Below are 15,788 nucleotides of genomic sequence, written 5' to 3'. Positions count from 1 at the left end.
ATCTGAACCCACAAATGTCTGATTATTACCTAACAGATGTGGCTCTCTGCTGATCTAGGTGGCGTCCTTAGGCCCTGAAGTAACCCAGGCTTGCCTTGCTGGTCGGCGAGACCTGCTGGAGACAGCCAGAGGTCAAGGGCAAGGACAGCAAGCTTGGCATGGTATTCTGATGGGAGCCAGGCGTTGCAGCTGTCTATGCAAATCTCTTCTGGAAATAAACAGAAGAAAGAATTCAACTGCTACTTGTGTCAGATGTCTTTGTAGGATCTTGTGTAGGGTGTAACCGTAGCCCTGACTCAGTGGAAAGGGAGTGCTGGGCTTCTGAGCATGACCTTTAGAAGGTGTTTTTTTTAAGGTAGCAGAGTCTAAGTGAATCAACAACTCCAGAGAAGGTTGTGTTACGTAATTATGCTTTAAAATACCCAACAGACTAAATTAGAATCATAGAACCACAAAAGATTGGAAGGAACCCCAAAAGTAAGGTGATCCACTATCAAGTTAGATTTATGGGCACCTTTGCTCACCCTCCTCACATGTTGCCATCTCTTGCCTGTCTATTCTTACTTGATTTCAGGTCAGGTAAAACGCAACCTTGTCCTTTCTCTGCTGATGAGGACATCCTCCTTTCTATTTGAGACTTTATTTCCATAAAGCTGTTTGAGGTTGACTAGATCAATATAGGCAGTGACCCTGTCTCCCCCGATTGGACTGGTGACTCCCTGTCTTCACACAAATAAGGCCAACTACTTTCTTTGTATATTTCCAAAAAAAAAAAAAAAAAAAAAAGAAGTAAAAACAAAAAGTGGGGGTGGGGCGCAAAACAAAAAATGAAACTAAATTATTCTTATTTGTGTATGGAATACATGGTGGCTTTTTGGGGTGACTATTCCAGAGAGGCTGATGGGGAAAAATGATGTCAGCAATTAACCTTCTCAAAGATGCTTGATATTTGGTAAACTTAAAACCATTTTATATTCTATTTCAATGGGGAAGGGAAATGGTGATATTACTGTTATCAGAGGGCAAGTCAGAAATTAAATAGCATTATGTGTTGGGAATCATTCACATATGGTTAGTAAGATTAAGAGTATTGCATTAGAATCCCCCTGATGAGGTAATACATAGAGAAACAAGGCTTACATCTGGGGATGAGGAGTTCGTTTTATTCCTATGCTCTGAGATCTATAGCACCTTTTCTCAGAAAAAAAGACATGCATATACACACAATAGTGTGTGTCCAATTTTAGGAGGTTCCTAGACCTCCTCTGCGTGTCAGGATAAAAGAACCAGAGGGAAGGTTAGCTGGTTACCTTCCTCATTAAGTCAGGCTTGTCCTTCAAAAGATTGGCCACTTATTGCAAAAGCAGATCTGGTCTCTCTTCCTCTGCACTTAAGTAAACCTCCACAGGACCCCAAATACCCTGTTGTTTTCTTTTTCCCTCTAGCCTCCATGCTCTACTCTCACAGGGTCTGCCAGAACTCCAGACTATTCGTGCACCAGTGTGAGCAATCAAGGTTGTGGTGTTAAGATGCAGATCAGGAGACACGTTAGGCCAGTTTGTCTGGTACTAGTAGATTTAGTATTTAGACTGGGCTGGTGACCTTTGAACTACAGTTATTTGTCACAACCATGGTGGCGTCATCCAGGGACATTCTAATGGAACTTAAAAAAAAAAGTCTCAAAATATTGTAGGGATTATGAAATCTGATGAACTGGTGAAATGAGATCTGAGGCTAAAAACAACTTTGAGTCAGGTAGCTCACATTCCTGATAACCTTCCCCTTCCATTCTATGTCAGCATATGGCCAGGTTCAGGCATATCATGCCCAATAGGATCTTGATAGAGACATGATACTGTAATAGGACACACCAGACCTGGGTCCGGCTCAAAGTGGGGAAAGAAGCCAGACCAAATCTCAGCAGGTGTAAAATGCCACCTTCTTGGGGATGGAGAAAGAATGTTATTAGCATAATGAACAATTTGAGAAAGGGGAGAGACATCTTTCTGCAGCATGGAGCAGTCTAGAGAGTGACAGATGTCTCACATCCATGTCATTTACGTGAGACTTAAAGGAGTAGTCTTCAGAGAATGAATCCATCCGTGTAGAAATGATATTTTGGAGCTGATTATGTCATGAGGTGGGCATTGATTTTTCCATGCGTGCCAAACAGAAATAGCTCCATACCTTCAGCTCGAGGAGCATGTTGTATTTTCAGCTCTTCTGAGCACAAAAAGCCTTTATCTATGTCTGTGGATGAGCTTCAAGGAGAACTAGAATTGTTTTTGCCAAAGTTTGGGTGTATGTATACATATTGGTTTACAGAGGCTACTGTAACAAATGAATATAAATCTGTGGCTTAAAACAACATAGATGTATAATCTTAAGATTCTAGAGGATAGATATCCAACATGGGTCTCACTGGGCTAAAAAATCAAGGTGTCAGCAGGCCTGGATTCCTTTCTGGAGGCTCTAGGGGAGAATCAATCCATTTCCTTGCCTTTTTGTTTCCAGAGGTTGCCTAACATTCCTTGGCTCAGGGCGTCTCCATTTTTAAAACTAGCAACGCTGTATGTCTCTGAGCATTCATCTATAATCTCCCTCTGACCACGGCTGGGGAAGATTTTCTGATCTTAAGTATTCATGTGATTCCATTGGGCCTACTCAGATAACCCATGATGATCTCCCCATCTCAAGCTCCTTAATCACATCTGCAGAACTCCTTTTGTCATGTGAAGGGGGCAAGGGAGAAGGACATGGATATTTTTGGTATTCTGCCTGTTCCATATATGTTTATTCTGCCTATTACGTATATGTCTATTTTTCCAGAGTAAACCTCTAAAGTATTTATCAGACTCTCATATGATACTCATGACCCCAAAAAAGGTTTGGAACCACTGTCCGAACTTCTTACTACCTCCAAGGTTGCTGGCTCTTCTGAATTCCCTCAACAGAGCCAACTTCACATATCAATGTAGCTCCCTCCATCTTCTTTCTTTGCATCCCTCCTCCTATTTACCATGCCCCCCTCACCCCTACATTATATTTTTTTGCTAAAGAATATGACAAAGTGAGGTACAATATGACACTGAGGTACAGTGCCCACCTCAGAGATCTCACATCTGGGTGTATCTAGGGTAGAAATATATTTGTCTTCAGGATATTCTGAATCAAAAATTTAAAATCAGAAGGTTTTACAGATTTTTGGCATTCTTTTGTGAAATCTGAAGATGGGGTAACCCAGAGCTTTCATTCTCACAAGGCAACAATTAGCTGGAGCTGAGGAGCAGCTCTCCATTTTTTCACAATTCCCACCGCGATCTCCCCAATGATTTGTACTCTTTGTCTGGCTCTTACAGGTATTTGATTTATAAAACCTGCCTCAATCCTTTTCTTCCCAGCAACTGCTCATCCTGGGGGCTCTAGCTGCCTGGAGCTAAGCCCTAATAAGGTGATGCCTGATGAGATCTTAATGCCTCCTTTTCCAAGATGGCGTGTTTACATTTTAACTTGGATTATTAGTACATCTGGGTGGAGGGGTTGCATATTACACTACTCTGGCATGCTTCTCAGTATCTGGAGCGTTTCAAAACATGTAAAATTATAGAACTGCATTTAGTTAGAGCAAGAATGAAACCTCAATACTCATTTAACTCAACCTTCTCATTTTCTGGTTTAACACTCAGTGAGGCTGTGATTTGCTTAAGCCCTCACGCCCCTTGTAACAGAACCAAGACAAACACCATCAATCTGTTTAGAGCAGTCACTTGATGAATATGTATCATTTTGATTGATTTTTATAGCTAAAGCCAGTGTTTTATGAAACCCTCAGATATGACAAAGGGGAATTTATGAATGTAAGAGAATACTAATGAAGTTGGGGACTTCTTTTCCAGCTAAGTAAATTCACTTTTGAGAGTTATTAACTCACTTGTGTTTAAAATATTAAAATTTATAGCAGCATTAAATCTTTAAAGTCATTGAGATGTTGCCTGTATAAACAGGAGCTCTTCAGTAGCGTTTTGTTACTACTAATTAAGGCAGTGGTTACATTCGCGAATTGGAGTTCATTAGCCTCTTTATCTAGGGGTCCCCACTTCAAGGGGGTTGAAGATTAGGGTATTAGTAAGGATAATGGCCTTTGATGGCTTTGACTATTTTTGTGACATTCCACATGAAAGAAAAAGCATTGTTGCTCTATGGAAAGAGGAAGTTTTGTTGGCAGCCACTTTTCCATGGGGGATAAATCCTTTTATCTTTGGTTTTTGAGATAGAGACCTTGTGTGTATTTTAATAGCTAATTGTTTTCTTATTTAAATATTTTTCATAGAAGTAAGCAGTCTTAATGAGTTCTGCTGAAAAGAGAAAGAATGAGGAAGAGTGAGCACCCAGAGATATTTAATATGGGAGACAAGATCTGCCTTCTGTACCAGAGCTCTGCATGCTGCCAACATGTTCTTTCTCATTAGTGTGCTCTTAAGGTTTCTGTTCTTTCCTTTTTTTCAAGGGGGGAGGAGAGAGCAGGGGATGAAAAAAAAATAGCTCGTCTTGACAGTGTTTTGAGATTCTCTGATACACAGCTGGGTAATGTGTACGTTCTGAAATAGCTTACTTTGCTTATACTCCATAGGAAGGGAGCCATATAGTGAGGGCTGTCCTTCATCCCCCCATCCTGCCTCCACCTCCATGGGTGCAGAAACAATCTGGTTTTCGAAAATGAAAGTACATTCAAATTCTCATGTCTATCAGGTGACCTTGGTCACTTCACTCAAATCCCTAAGTCCCCTCCTCTAACAAGAGTTTGGGTCAGATGATTTCTACAGCCCTTTCTGACTCTTACACTGAAAATGCTCAACCCTCTAGATGTTTAAAGGATTAGACACGAAAAGACTTTAGCTTAATACAAGCTCTTGCAGTCACAGATAAAAATGATTGCCCCCTCCTTGCTGTAGAGAACAAAAAAAAAATCCCACAAATCTTTGAACTGCTGATTTAAAAAGAGCTCACACGTGAATATTCTGGGAATGAAACCCTCCCCCCACACTTGGTCACTTGATAAATTGTTAGCACTTTCATTGGACAATGATTGGGCATAAAGATAAAAGGGAAACTCAGATATTCTCTTATTTAAAAAATAATAAAATAAGTGAAACATGGTTATATTGGAAAATACAGAAAACTCCCAGGGAATAAAAATTTCTTGTAATCTTACCACCCAGATGTAACCATTGTTACCAATGAAGTGTACATTTTTATGTTGTTGTTGTTTTCATGTAGGCATGTAAAAGAATTGTGTCTGAAAGGGCTTCCTGATGCATTAGGGTTTGAATCTGTTAGAAGCACAATTTATTTCAAGCAGGCCCCAGAGTATAAAGCTAGACCAGAATGCATTTTGACTATACAATCTTTATACATAAGCTGTATAATAGAGAAGTGGGTTAATTTTCACAAGGCTGGTGAGCTCATTTATGGCTAAGGTGAACAAATTTGATGTTCCATAACAAATAGTCCAACATATAATTTTCTATAAGAAACCTATTTTATGAATTGTGATGTGATGATAGCCCTGTGTGAGAAATCATGTTTCTAGAAGATCGAACAAAAAGCTTCGTGTTTCACATCTCAATGTCTTAGAAAGCTTCCTGATCTAACTTGGAATAGACTTAAGAGGGAAATGTCAATAGTGATTATAGGGGACAGAATGCGTGTAAAGTTAAATCTAATTTGGAACTTTGATGAGCTGGTTAATTGTTTAGTGAGGCCGCAGGAATGAGGCTATTCTTCAGCTTACTCTTCATCTTCCCAATGAGGTAATGGCTACTCCAGTGCTTCTGCCACAGCATTCATCAAGAGGTTATCCCTTTTCAAGACTTATGTTAAATACTACACACACATCATATATAGTGACATACATAGCTCTCACCCACCCCCCTCCATATTTTTTCTTTTACCCTTAACCAATGCTAGATAAAAACATTTTTTTCATATATAGTCATTGTATGATTATATATATATGTATATACATATATACATATATATATGTAATATATATGAAATCTTAGAGACACATTTCTGTATAACTTTTTTGTCCTACTTAATGTATTTTTCCACATTAGGAAATATTCTAAACTATGAATGGCTGCGAAATATTCCATTCTGTGGATATTCCATCATTTATTTAACTAATTCCAAATTACTGGCAGTTTTGGTTACTTCTAGGATTTATATTTGTAGACATTGTATGTTGTACGAATCATTTAACAATATTTTTAGGTATATCTATTATAGTTTCCTTGGTTTGTACTTAAGGGTAAAAGCTGTCTAGGCATCGGATTTGAAATGGTTAACCGAAATCTTTAGGATATAAATTTCCCAGTTATTTGATCACAGAAGCAGATAAAGATATAATGGCTAATTGATAACTTTGAGAGCTAGATGGAAGGTCATGTGGCTGGGTTTCTGTATGTGATGAAATCATAGGATAGTGGTTCTGGGTGGAACCTTTGAACAATTCAATCCAGTCCCCTCCTCCCTACTTGAATATTCTAGATATTTCTGATTCATCCACTAGCCCTCATAGTTTTCTGGTTCAGATTGTGCTGAGGGCAGAGTGCCTCTGGCTCTAACATTCCCAGAGGACATTTGGAAGTCATGTGAGGTGTGAAGCAATTCTTTGTTGCATGAGACTGCCCCATACATCTCAGGGCCTCTGGCAGCTTTGCTTCTAGCCTGCCAAATGCCAGCAGGTACCCCCGGCCTCTGACCCAGTCACAAATAGCCCCAAATTTCCTAAATGCTCTCTAGGGGATGTACCACCACGCCCTGGACAAATACCAATCTGCATGATTGATATTTAAAACTGTGTTTTATGAGTCTTTATTAACATGGGCACATGTTTATGATTTATTTATATGTGGGAAAAAAGCAAATACATACGCTATTACAGTGTGGTTCTATTTTTGCTTACTATATAATTATGTACAGAAGTATATACTGGAGGACAAAAGTCAATATTTTATTGGCGATTACTTTCAGGTGGGATGATTGTGATCCCCTGTATCCTTTACTGCATCTATCCCGGAACTAAATCTTTGTATGTGTATTATTTTTTATTCTGTCCTGGGCTGTAAGCTCCAGAGAGACACATCTACTTTGTTATATTGCTCACTTTCTTACATTAGATTCTTCCAGAAAGCCGAGCCTCATAGGAGGCCTTAACTAGGGAGGTGACCCTGGGAAGCAGGAAATAGAGAAGGAGGAAAAGCTGATAGCAGGTGTGTCATTGAACTCTCTTGGTGACTGCAATTAGCCCCTGGGGGCCTCTCTGAGGAACTATATAGGATGTTCTCAGATGTATCCCTCTGAAAATTGGGTGCTGCAGTGTTTATCCACAAAAATGCCCTCTCCGTCACCTTCTGGGGAGGTTACTCCCTCATACTTCCAGGCTGAGGGAGAGAGCTCTGCCTGGCAAAAACCTTGAGGCAGAAGAGTGAAGAGACTTGGCAGGTGCTTCAGGAGGGGTAATGCAAGTGAGCAGAACTGTCCACAGAGCTGAAGCATCTGCGACCACCACTCTGCCTCCTGGCTGAGCACTGCCTGGCACAAGGAGTCGGTGTCTAATAAGAATTTAGTAAGTGAATGGAGTAAATGAGATATGCAAGCAAAGTGCTTTGTATCCTGCTCAGCAAACTAGGTGCTGCCATTATTATTAATAAGAAAGGTATTATTAGGACCTCAGCTCCCATTGAATCCCCTGTCCTCAATATCCCTTCCCAAACTCTTCGTTTCTGGTTCACAGGGTGTTTTGAGCCATACGTGTCACTAGTCCTTTCCTACGCCAGTCCTGATGCTAACCTTGGGGGCCCAACTCAGTGCTCACCCATTCGCTGGGCACGACATGGTTCTGGCTGTTTCTGGGCTCTGGTATAGCCCACCAAGATGAGGAGCGGTATCTATTCCAGTGCAGCTGGGCTGCCTTGTGTTTGGACTTTCTCATAGAGTCTCCAGGGTTACAGCCCTTCCTTCTTCTGAAATGTATCCCTTGGGAGGCCAGGCCAGGTCACTCCTGTACTCTCACAAGTCCCTCACCTGTGCCCTTTAGCCACTGGTCTCCTCCCAGGTGGTTGTGCCTGGACCTTTAGGATAATGTTTCCCAATTAGGAATCCCCCGGAGTGCTTGTTACATGTACATTACTAGTCCTCTCCTTGGGAAATTCTGATTCAGTCAGTGTGGAGCTCTTTAATAATACTGGTTGATTGCAATCTTCAGAGAAGTATAAGGTGGGAAGTGAGGTGGGGCTCGTGCGCTAGCTACTGGGAGGTGTTCCGTGTTCTGATTCTAGCCATGACATCCTTCTCCCCTCTGGATGTTTACTGACCTGTACAGTAGGTACATTGGATTGGAAAGTCGGTTCATGAACATCTCTTGAATTCTAGTTCTGTTTTCTGTCAGTAGTCTCTTTGGGAGTCCTTTTAAACTCTGTGCCTTTGTTTCTTCATCTTTGAAGTTGGCTGCCCGATATTTAACCTTGGTCCTTTAGCATAGAAATTTGGGAAAACCCAGTAAAAGGATGTCTTTAATAGAGCTTAGACTCCCTAGAGAAAGGAACTTTATGTTTACTGGTGTTGAGGGTTGTTATTGTTGCTAATAATATTACTGGAATTTATTGACATCTTGTCTGGGTCTACCTATAGAGCTATTGTTTGTTCATAGAGAATGTTTTGCTCAGAGGGTTGTCCTCTTGGGATATACCTTTTGTTTTCAAAAGACTTTCAGGAAACAACAGTTGTACAGCCAGCTGACAGCCATCCGGGTATACATTAGTGCATTCCATGTTGCTTTCCAATACACAGGCTCAATCTAATGCAATAGAATTTCTGGAACTCTTAGTTGTGATCCATGGTATACACTGCTTGGCTTTAAGGTTCTGACTCTATATATGAAGCCCTCTGAGAAGTGTATTGAATGCTCTCCTTTTACTCTCTCTGCCCAGACTTTAGTTAGATGCTTGCTAATTTTTAGCAGGTCTTCTCAGGGCAGAAATGTATCTGCTTGTGGGAATGAGAGTCATCCATTCTTCCCATCTTGCTAGCATGCTACAGTTGAAGGAGGAAGCATGAGTTTTATCATAATCATTGCTCACACTCAGGCATATACCAGAATTGGCACATATGAGTGTCTACTATGTGCCAGATGCCAGAATTAGCCTTAGAATAAAATGTTAAGCAAGACTGATTGGTCTCTGCCCCATGGAGCTTACCATCATGAGAAAGAGCAAATCAAATAATTATATGAATACATGGTTAGAGACTAAGACATGTTACACAGCTGATGGAGAAGACATACACAGTAAGACATAAAAGGGAAACTTGTTGGTCTCGTACATGGTGTCTAAAGGATGGATGAGTTAATGAGGCGAGAAAGTGGAGAGAGTAGAACATAATGGACACAGAAACAGCATATACAAAGGCCTGAGGTGGAAAGGGTCATGGTACATCCAAGTAACTAAAAGAATGCGTGTAGTGGATACAAAGAGAGGGAAAGTGGTATGAACGGAGATTGAAGATGTGGACAGATGCTTCAGGATGTCATAGGCAATATTAAGAATTTTGGTCTTTGTTATAAATTCAGTGTGCAGAAGGGTAGTAACAAGGTTGTGTGGAAATGGTTTCGAGAGCATAGAAGATAAGTAGGGAGGCAGTCCAGAAGACAGATTGTGGTGACTTGGCCTAAGGCAGTAGTGGCGGAGATGGAAGGGAGAAGACAAATTTAAAAGTTATTTGGGATAAGAAATTGAAGGACTTGGTAATAAATTGGCTGTTGGGTTTGAGGGAGAGGAAATGTCAGATAACCAACTCTTAGATGTCTTCCATAGCAGTTAGGCAGATGGGGAAGCTTTTCACTGATAGGGAATACTGTCATCTGCTAATTTAATTATGGATAGTTGAAATGGTGGTATAAATCAAAAAGCCTACGCTAAAACACTGCTTCTTCAGAAATTGTCACATCTATGGTTTCACATTATTCTTAGACCAAGAAAAACATTTTAACACTTTGTTCATTGTGCTATTTTGAATTCCAGTCCACTTCCCAGGGGAAAGCCACTGCAGGGTGACCCAACATGCTGGCTCAGCCCATGTTTTAGGTTTCCAGCAATGTGGGAACACCACAATTTTTAGAAAAGCTGCACTTCAATCAGCTATCCATAATTTTGTAGTTACAGAATCCAGGAAAAAGCTCTTTTAATATCAGCAAACAAATAAGTTTTGTGTTTCTCTATTGAGAAGTGATTTTATTTTGAATTATATCATGGTGGTGGCAGTGGTGGTGGCAGCAGTGACATGGTGGCAGTGATGTGGTGGAAATGGGGTGGTGACGTGGTGGTGGCAATGGGGGGGTGGTATGGTGGTGATAGGGATGAGGGTGGAAGGTTGGGTGGGTGGTGGTGGTGGTGATAATGGGGGTGATAATGATGACAGTAATAAGAATGGTGGTGGTAATGTTGGTGGTGATGACAGTGGTGGTGGTGGTGATGGTGGTAGTGGTGGTGGTCATGGTGGTGATTGTGGTGGTGTTTGAAAGCATTGCACTCTGATCAGTACTGAGAGCCATAATCAGGCTCTGAGGAATTCAGGGTGCATTTCCTATTGCTTGGGCCTGGGGTAAGGGGCAGGCTTGTATGAAGTTGGCAGAGTGCTCTGACTGGCCTACTCATCATTGCCCTCTCTAGAAGCATGCATTTGATAGAGATGTTCTTGGTCTATTTTGTTGTTTTCGGTGAAGGGAGGTGAGAGAATTGGAGGGAGTGTTTCAGTGGGAACCGGTTTTTGTGCTTAGGCCACCTTTCAGCCAGGATTGTAAATGGTTCAAGCAGTATCTTTAAAGATTTTAGGAAGAAGGGCATTTGAGACACCTAGCTACGTTTCAGTTCTCTTTTCATTGTTAAACTTCTCTAGTGAGAAGCTTTTGTGTCTGTTTCCTCTTCTGCCATGACCTTTATTGTTTTTCAATCCAGTAACCTCTTATTTCTATGCTTTCATTCTCATTATCTCCAGATGACTGAAATTTTGTAGCACTATGAGTGAGCTTGGGCACTCCTGCTGCACGTCCTGTTCTCTTGGCTTTCTTCCTTTTTCTACGTATTACTTAGCATCTGGTGCACTGTAGGTCACTGGTTTATTTCCTTAGGTTCTCTCTCCTTCTGCAAGAATATAAGTTCCAGGAGGGCAGAGACTTTGTTTTATTCCCAACACCTATAATAGTACCTGGAACAGAGTTGGGGCTTAAAATTTGTTTAATGAATGGGTAAAGTTATTTAATTGCCCTAACTGTCTCTTATTAGGTCAAATGGGTATTATTAGGTCAAATGGGTATAAAAAGGCTAATGTCATATAGGTGCCATGAGGATGAAACGCAATAGTATAAGTAAACTGCCTCGCAGTCCCAGCATGGCATGGCAAGGGCTGGTGAATTGTTAGGTTCTTCTTGAATCTTCTTTCTATTAACTTCTTTCTCGTTGGCATTGGCTATTCTGTTTGACTTTTTACTTCCTTAGTTGTGTGTCCATTTTCTTTCTTCTGTACCCTAACAGGGCCACTTTCGGAAACCTGCTTAGTGGCCCCGAGTTAAGGATGTCCCAGCTTATTTATCACTTGCAGCTTATTTATTCATAAGGCTTTAATTCTTACCTTGTTTCCCCGAAAATAAGACCTAGCTGGACAATCAGCTCTAATGCGTCTTTTGGAGCAAAAATTAATATAAGATCGGTCTTATTTTACTATAATATAAGACTGGGTCTTATAATGTAATGTAATGTAATGTAATACAATATAATATAATATAAAATATAAGACCGGGTCTTATATTAATTTTTGCTCCAAAAGATGCATTAGAGCTGATTGTCCAGCTAGATCTTATCTAAGGGGAAACATGGTATTGTTAATGTATATGCAATTAATTATCTTTATTATATAATTCTTTTATGATATTTTTATGTGATTATAGAATCCATGTGTTATTTTTAACGTAGCTAACGATCGTAGTACGCATTATTCATGAACTGTCTTTCACATCATGAATAGCCTATGAGGTAGCTATTATTATCTATATTTTTAGAGATAAGAAAACTGAACTGTGGAGCGGTTAATATCTTGCCCATGGGTACACATCCCTAGTAAGTGGTAGGTCAGGAAGTCATTCTTAGTTCCGGTTCCTTCTGTCTCATTTATCCATCCATCCTAAAGACATGTACTGAGTGTGTACCGTGTGGTAGGTACCATGCTAGGCTCTGGCTACACAACGAGGAAAACAACTGATGCAAAACCTGTGACCACGGGCATCAGTATTATGGTCACCACTCTTGCTCTGATGAACACACTGTAGAGTGAGTGCCCTGTTCTGGGGTGAGCCCTGTTCAGGTTGTTTGACTTCCCTATTTCAGCCTTGCCTCAAGCTTCAAAGATCTAAATCTAAATGCATGAATTACTTCTCTTTATGCCCACTCCCTCAGTCTCCTCACCAAAAGTACATATTTTTCTATTTCCATTAGAAAAACAAACTGTCATTTTTCTTGTCAGACAGGATCACAACTTTGGAATCATTTTGATTATTCCATACTTTGAATCCACAGCCAAGATCTCTTGATTGTTTTTATCCTTGAAAATGTCTCTCTGATCTGTCTCCATCTCTCCAGTTCCTCTCCACCATTCTAATATCCGCTCCTGTGTGATGATCCTTGACTTACTGAAATGGCATCAAGGCTGCATGTTCATTGGTTTTATCCTCTGCTTAAGATTTCACTGGATTGTAAGCCTCCTAAAGGCACAGATGCTGCTTATTAATTATTATCTCACTAATACTGTACCAGGCACATAGGAGATATTCAGATGAGTATTAAAGTACCTTTGATGCTTAGACCACTATTCTCAAACTTGACTTGGAGGTGTATCTGGAGATTATAAGTAATTTTCCTGGAAGATCATGTGAATATATTACTTATATGCTGTTTTGTGAATCTCAATAACATATACTGTATTTTGAAACCAAGCCTATATCTGCTTTCTTCCATTAATATTTGCTACTTGTGTATTTGTTTTACCGTCTTCTGGCACCAAAGCCCTAGAGAAAATTATGGGTGAAAACTGGTAAATATTCCCTCCATTAAATGCCACTCTTCCATTTTTTCTGGTGCTACCATAACTATAGAAACACAATTTGAGGAACACTGTCAGTTACAAAGAAATGATGAGCCATTCAGAGTTTTCGATGTTACTGGATAAGATGGGTTAATCTTTATCCCCAAGAGGGTTTCCCCATCTTGCAGGAAAGAGCTACTTCGTATTTTCTGCAACCCTGAAACCACTGTGATTGTGGCTCCGGGATTTGATGGGCATAAGATGGGTGGGCCAGAGGTCTACCTCCTCACTTCCTATCTTGTCTCGCTTGAATGATCCCTCCCTGAGCTCGTGCTTGGGACACTGAGCCTTCTCTCACATCCTGGAGGGACATGCTGGGTTGGGGAGAGATGGAAGGTATCAGTGTGACCTTCGTAATTTTGTTTTACCAGCTCCTTACTTTTCTCATCAGAAATAAATTGTCTGCACAGCAAGCAATGCCGGTGGACTGAAAGAACCATGCGTTCTTGAGAACATTTTAAAGAAATGAGGCTTGTAGCATTTCTAAATGTGCATCTTGACTTTTAGAAATCATTAATCTTGTCGACTATTCAAAGGACATGTATGCTTTCTTCAAAACTCAAATTGAGGCAGATAACTGTAAATACTTATATCCCAAAATAAGTCTTTTTATAAATAACTTAACACTGACTAAATCTCTTATTCATTTGATAGCAGGCCTTTTTTTATAAGGATAATAGCTATAATTTAATATGTTTATTATATAATAGCCTGCAAACTGCTGCAGAAAAACTTGAATGTTAGGTAATACATGCCATTGGATTATAGCATTTGACAAGTCACGATTTGGAGCTAAATATCTGCCAGTAGTAGAATTTTGTTATTTTGTTTGGTTTTTAAACTAAACTAAAAAAAAAAAGAAAAGAAAAAAGGTTTGGAGTAGATTTGTCTGCTTTAAGTTCTTTTTCCTTCTATCGGGACCTCGATAGTAGCAAAAGGCAGCTCTACCATGTTACCCAGCAATTGCTATGACATTTATTGTGTTATTTAAGAGCTAGAATGAAATTTCCCAAAGCTGTCTTCAGTGTACAAATGGTGTTATTTTGTAACAACTGTATCAGATCACATTCATTCATTCAGAAAATTATTTTTTGAATGAAAGAAAAAAATTGCTGATTGTTAGTGAGGATTTAGTAGTGTAGAAACGGATATAATAATCACTGTGGTCTTGGAGCTTACATTTTAATGTGGAGATGTAAATAAATAATATTTCAGATAGTGATACGCACTAAGAAGAAAATCTAAGGACCGTGCGAAAGAGAGGGAAGGGGAGAGCTACTTCCAGTTAGGAAGGTCAGGAAGGCCTCATTGGGAAGAGCTGAACTGGCTTACATGCTGAGGAGAGGCAGCTCTAGGAAAATCTGGGGGAAGAGCTATCTGGGACAGCAAGTGTGAAGGTGTGAACGGGGAACCAGCACTATGTGTTGAGGAAACAGACAGAAGGGCTGCCCTGTAGGCGACAAGGGTGAAAGTAATAGAAGGTGGGACCTGGAAGGCTGGCAAAATTCAAACACCGTAATGTGTTGCAGCCCATTATAAGGAGCTGGGTGTTATTCTACGGGCAGTGGGCTGGCTATGACTGAGGGTTTTTAACAGGGGTACAGCAGATCTGTAGCTGCCCACTTCAAATGTACCTTGTTGAAAGGCTTCTTTTAAATTGAAATAATTTTTCTTTGTCTTTTATAGACTAGACCAGAGGGCTGCCATACTGCCAAAGGATGGTTTTGATACTCGGCAGGATTTACATGAGGTAAGTGCAATCATTGCTGGTTGTGTGAACATGAATTAGCCCATCATGAAATGTATTATTCTTTTTTCTAGTACTAGGAATTCTTTCTGGTTAAAACTTTTTAAGTATTTTTGCCTTAACTGGTTTTCCTTGTACATCTTTGGGTAATGTTTTACCTATCATTGGAGCAAATGCATGTAAAATATTATTTGTGAGACTGCTCACTGTGTCTTGGACCTAAACCAAGTCCAGCAGTCATTTCATAACACTCTTTTCAACTTCATGATTGTATAATCATGGTGGTGACAGTTACATTCGTAAAATTTTCTCTTAATTTTATTCTCTCTCTCTTTCTCTCATGGCTTTTGCAGTCTCAAATATCAGGGATATATACCTGACTTGTATTCAACTTTTGTTATCAGTATATATTATTATCATTTTAATACAGTTTTTTTTCCTTTCTTAAAATGTGTATACATTTTTTTTCACCCTTTGTATAATCATGTTTACCATTTATCCATGGAGCATGATATAGTGTGCTGTTTGCAAGGTGACCTTAGTACGTTTTGAGATACTGAAGCTATATTTTCCAATCCAAATAGTTTCTCACTGAACTGGACATCACAATGTTAATAAGCTCGTTCTAGATTTTCTTTGAAATATGTAATTCTTCTGTTGGAAATCAATGTAATACAATTAGAATCATTGTTATGAATGCCTTGGCTTTGGTTTGGAATACTCTGTCTAGTTTTTCTTGTCCTCATTGTATAATTAAGGAGCAGTGGGTGGTACATCTAATTAGGATCGTAGCAAAAAGAATGAAAAGACTTGATACTCAGATGCCAGGAAAAGAAATGATGGGCTT

General features: G+C 39.8%; 1 protein-coding gene across 7 annotated transcripts in view; it reads left to right on the top strand.

Annotated features, from left to right (window-relative positions):
• FAM13C (family with sequence similarity 13 member C) overlaps positions 1–15,788 on the top strand; it is a 110,551-nt gene that overhangs the window by 44,789 nt on the left and 49,974 nt on the right. For all 7 annotated transcript variants that reach the window (XM_081073596.1, XM_081073600.1, XM_081073599.1 and 4 more), the window contains one exon: positions 14,881–14,944. In XM_081073596.1, coding sequence (XP_080929722.1) covers positions 14,881–14,944 — 64 coding nt within the window. The remainder of the gene's footprint in view (positions 1–14,880; positions 14,945–15,788) is intronic.

Source organism: Rhinolophus hipposideros (genome assembly GCF_964194185.1).
Source record: "Rhinolophus hipposideros genome assembly, chromosome: 15".
In the NCBI taxonomy this organism is placed as follows: domain Eukaryota; kingdom Metazoa; phylum Chordata; class Mammalia; order Chiroptera; family Rhinolophidae; genus Rhinolophus; species Rhinolophus hipposideros.
This window is presented reverse-complemented; position numbering and strand designations above follow the sequence as displayed.